Source organism: Aethalodelphis obliquidens, unplaced genomic scaffold (assembly GCF_003676395.1).
Source record: "Aethalodelphis obliquidens isolate GAN/ISIS:26980383/991018 unplaced genomic scaffold, ASM367639v1 scaffold56, whole genome shotgun sequence".
NCBI lineage: Eukaryota > Metazoa > Chordata > Mammalia > Artiodactyla > Delphinidae > Aethalodelphis > Aethalodelphis obliquidens.
Genome location: NW_020838000.1, coordinates 8,542,832 through 8,545,932, shown reverse-complemented (window position 1 = coordinate 8,545,932; position 3,101 = coordinate 8,542,832). Strand labels below are relative to the sequence as shown.

The 3,101-nt window shown below is 48.4% G+C and overlaps 1 protein-coding gene across 1 annotated transcript; it reads left to right on the top strand.

Annotated features, from left to right (window-relative positions):
- Nucleotides 1-2,058: 2,058 nt before the first annotated feature.
- LOC113609343 (vacuolar protein sorting-associated protein 72 homolog) lies at nt 2,059-2,748 on the top strand (the record flags this gene model as incomplete). The annotated part of the gene is made up of 1 exon (XM_027086477.1): nt 2,059-2,748. A coding segment is annotated over one exon (456 nt), but the record flags the coding sequence as incomplete, so codon positions are not given.
- Nucleotides 2,749-3,101: the final 353 nt, after the last annotated feature.

Sequence of the window (3,101 nt, the reverse complement as noted above, 5' to 3'; positions counted from 1 at the left end):
CCACTCCGCGGCATGTGGGATCTTCCCGGACCGGGGCACGAACCCGCATCCCCTGCATCGGCAGGCGGACCCTCAACCACTGCGCCACCAGGGAAGCCCTCGTTTTTTCTTTTTCAGAAGAAAAGGTAGTTCCTTCTTATTTACTATTGAAACATTACTTCCACCTTGAAGGGACAGATTGTGTTATTAATGTTATTGTTATTGTCTTTTAAAAAATACTTGATAGGTAGCATGTTATTGATAGCCTGCTTGTCATCATAGAAAAGCTTAGCATGTCTGGAGCACTTGTCTTTCTGCAAATATATGTTTTTAGCCCTTTTGAGTACTTTGCCATAAGCAAATCTCTGTGTTGTAGAAAATATGTTCATGGTTACTTCCCATTTCAATTTGTTCCTAAAGAGTCAAACATATTTTAAAGATTAAAAAAAGTAAACTTTGGGCTTCCCTGGTGGCGCAGTGGTTGAGAGTCCGCCTGCCGATTTAGGGGACATGGGTTCGTGCCCCGGTCCGGGAGGATCCCACGTGCCGCGGAGCGGCTGGGCCCGTGGGCCGTGGCCGCTGGGCCTGCGCGTCCGGAGCCTGTGCTCCGCAACGGGAGGGGCCACAGCGGTGAGAGGCCCGCGTACCGCAAAAAAAAAAAAAAAAAAAAAAAGTAAACTTAAATTTACCACACTGATGGTGTTCTGTGCTTGCCTGTGTAGAGCAGAGCAAGGTGAATGAATGTCACATATGATCTGCCTCAGTAATCTTAGCCAAAATCCTTTAAAACAGTTGGTAAAAGGAGCGGCCCCATTACTTACACAGCTTTACCATTAAAGAAGTAATTTACTGTTGAGAATATATCTCATGTCTATATTTTACCTTTGACGGTTTGAAAAAAAAAGAAATTCTTCATGTATTTTATTACTGAAACACAACCAAGCAAAAACCATATGCTGAGACTTGATAAAATAGAAATAGGGATACTTTCATTATATATCAAACATAACACTGTGTAATTTGTCCCAATTCTTGATTTAAAAATAATTTCCAGGCTGCCGGCGGCCTGCAGGTAGCGGCGTGGGCTCTGAGCTCCGAGGACCATGCTGTGTGAGCAGCGGCTGGAGGAGGTGCAGGGTCCACGAGCGGTTGGAGTTTTGGGGGCCAGGCCCTCAGAAGACCTCAGGGTGCCAGCAATGGGGGAGGATGAGCTCTACCGGATAGCTTATGGGGTTTCACAGAGGGCTCAGGAGATGATGAGGACCAAGGGGACCAGTCAGACACAGGATGTAGTAGACTCTGACTTTGACGTGGAGAAGGGGACTGAACACTCCGGTGATGGAGAATAGCCGAGAAGGAAGCATGGAGCTGCCATCAAGGAGGATAAGAAGGGCTTCCCTGGTGGCGCAGTGGTTAAGAATCCACCTGCCAATGCAGCGGACATGGGTTCAAGCCCTGGTCCAGGAAGATCCCACATGTCACGGAGGAACTAAGCCCGCGCACCACAACTACTGAGCCTGCACTCTAGAGCCCGTGTGCCACAACTACTGAGCCTGTGTGCCACAACTACTGAGCCCGTGGACCACAACTACTGAGCCACGTGCCACAACTACTGAAGCCCACGCGCCTAGAGCCCGTGCTCCACAACAAGAGAAGCCACTGTAATGAGAAACCCGTGCACTGCAAAGAAGAGTAGCCCCTGCTCACTGCAACTAGAGAAAGCCCACGTGCAGCAACGTGCAACCAACACAGCCAAAAATAAATAAATAAAATAAATACAGTTATTAAAAAAAAAAAAAAAGGAGGATAAGGAGCCTCTCAAGAGCTTGAGGCCTCAAAATGTCAGCAGCACCTGGGCTGGTAGTGCTCAGAAAAGCCGAGAAGAGAAGGCACTGCTCCCGCCAGAGCTATAGGACAGTGCCTTTGGCCGTGGGAAGTTCCCGCGTCCATCTACAGCTGTGCACACACCACATTCCTTCAGGTACAGGAGAAGCAGGGCCAGCCACAGGGGCGAGAGGGGCCCCACTGGGAGTGGAGAAACTGCTCGGGGAGGCCAAAATCACAGAGGAGCTTGACTGACATTCACTGGAGACACATGAGTGGCCCGAGGCTGACGGAAAGAAGCAGGTTCCCAAGAGGTGGAAGTGCCCGGGGTCCGTCGCCACCTCCCATTCAGTGACAGTGCCACTTGTTGGGGAGCCAGGCCCTAAAGAAAAGGACTCGATCCTGCTCCCACAGCTTCTGCAGGGACTCCCGGCGCTGGCCCTGGACCCGTCCTCCCTCCTGCTGGAGGTCCACGTGCCTCCATCACTTTTAGGGATGAGGGGACCTTTGAGGAATGGTTTCTCCAAGGGTGGTCCCCAAAGGTCTCTGCTGGAGAGGTCTGCCCAGGACCCTGTTACAGACATCTGCCACGTCACTGCTCCAGCTTCAAGATCATCCCTGAGGCCTACAAAAGGTACATCACTGTCCATGGGCTTCTGCCCACTGCCTCAGCCCTGGGAACCTGGTCCATCACCTCCTGCGCCCCTCTAAGGCTCTGGGCCCTGAGCCATGCGCCAGAAAATTGTCATCAAATGAAGCGATGTCTTGTCCTCAGAAACCTCTTTCCTGCTCTGACTTGGGGCTCTTAATGTCTCCCCCCACCCCCTCACCTTCCGCTTCTCCTGTCATCGCTGATTTTTGTCTAACCCTTTCCTGTATTTCTTTCCCCATCTTTTCCCTTAGTTCCTACTGGTTTTGTTTGTGTTTTTTAATCTAATAAAATAGAAAGATGAAAAAACAAAATTTCAGCAATGTTTTCCATGTATCTTATCAAAATGGGTTCAGATTCCACAGAAATTCTTTGTTTGGAAGAGTTTTAATCTGGTTAAAAAGTCCTGTATTTTCTGACAAAGGTGTCCATGTTGGTTTGTACCATATCATTTTGTATGTATTATTTCAGCACTCACCAAAGCAAAAAAAAAAAAAAAAAGGATATTTGTGATTGCGCATAGCCTTTTGTTTCTCACTGTTAAAAGGAAATTACATGTTTCCTGAAATTTTGTAAGACAGTGGATTGAGTAATGCCTAATTTAAACATCTTTCCAAAAATTGCAGTGGCTTGTCTCTTTGTTTCGGAT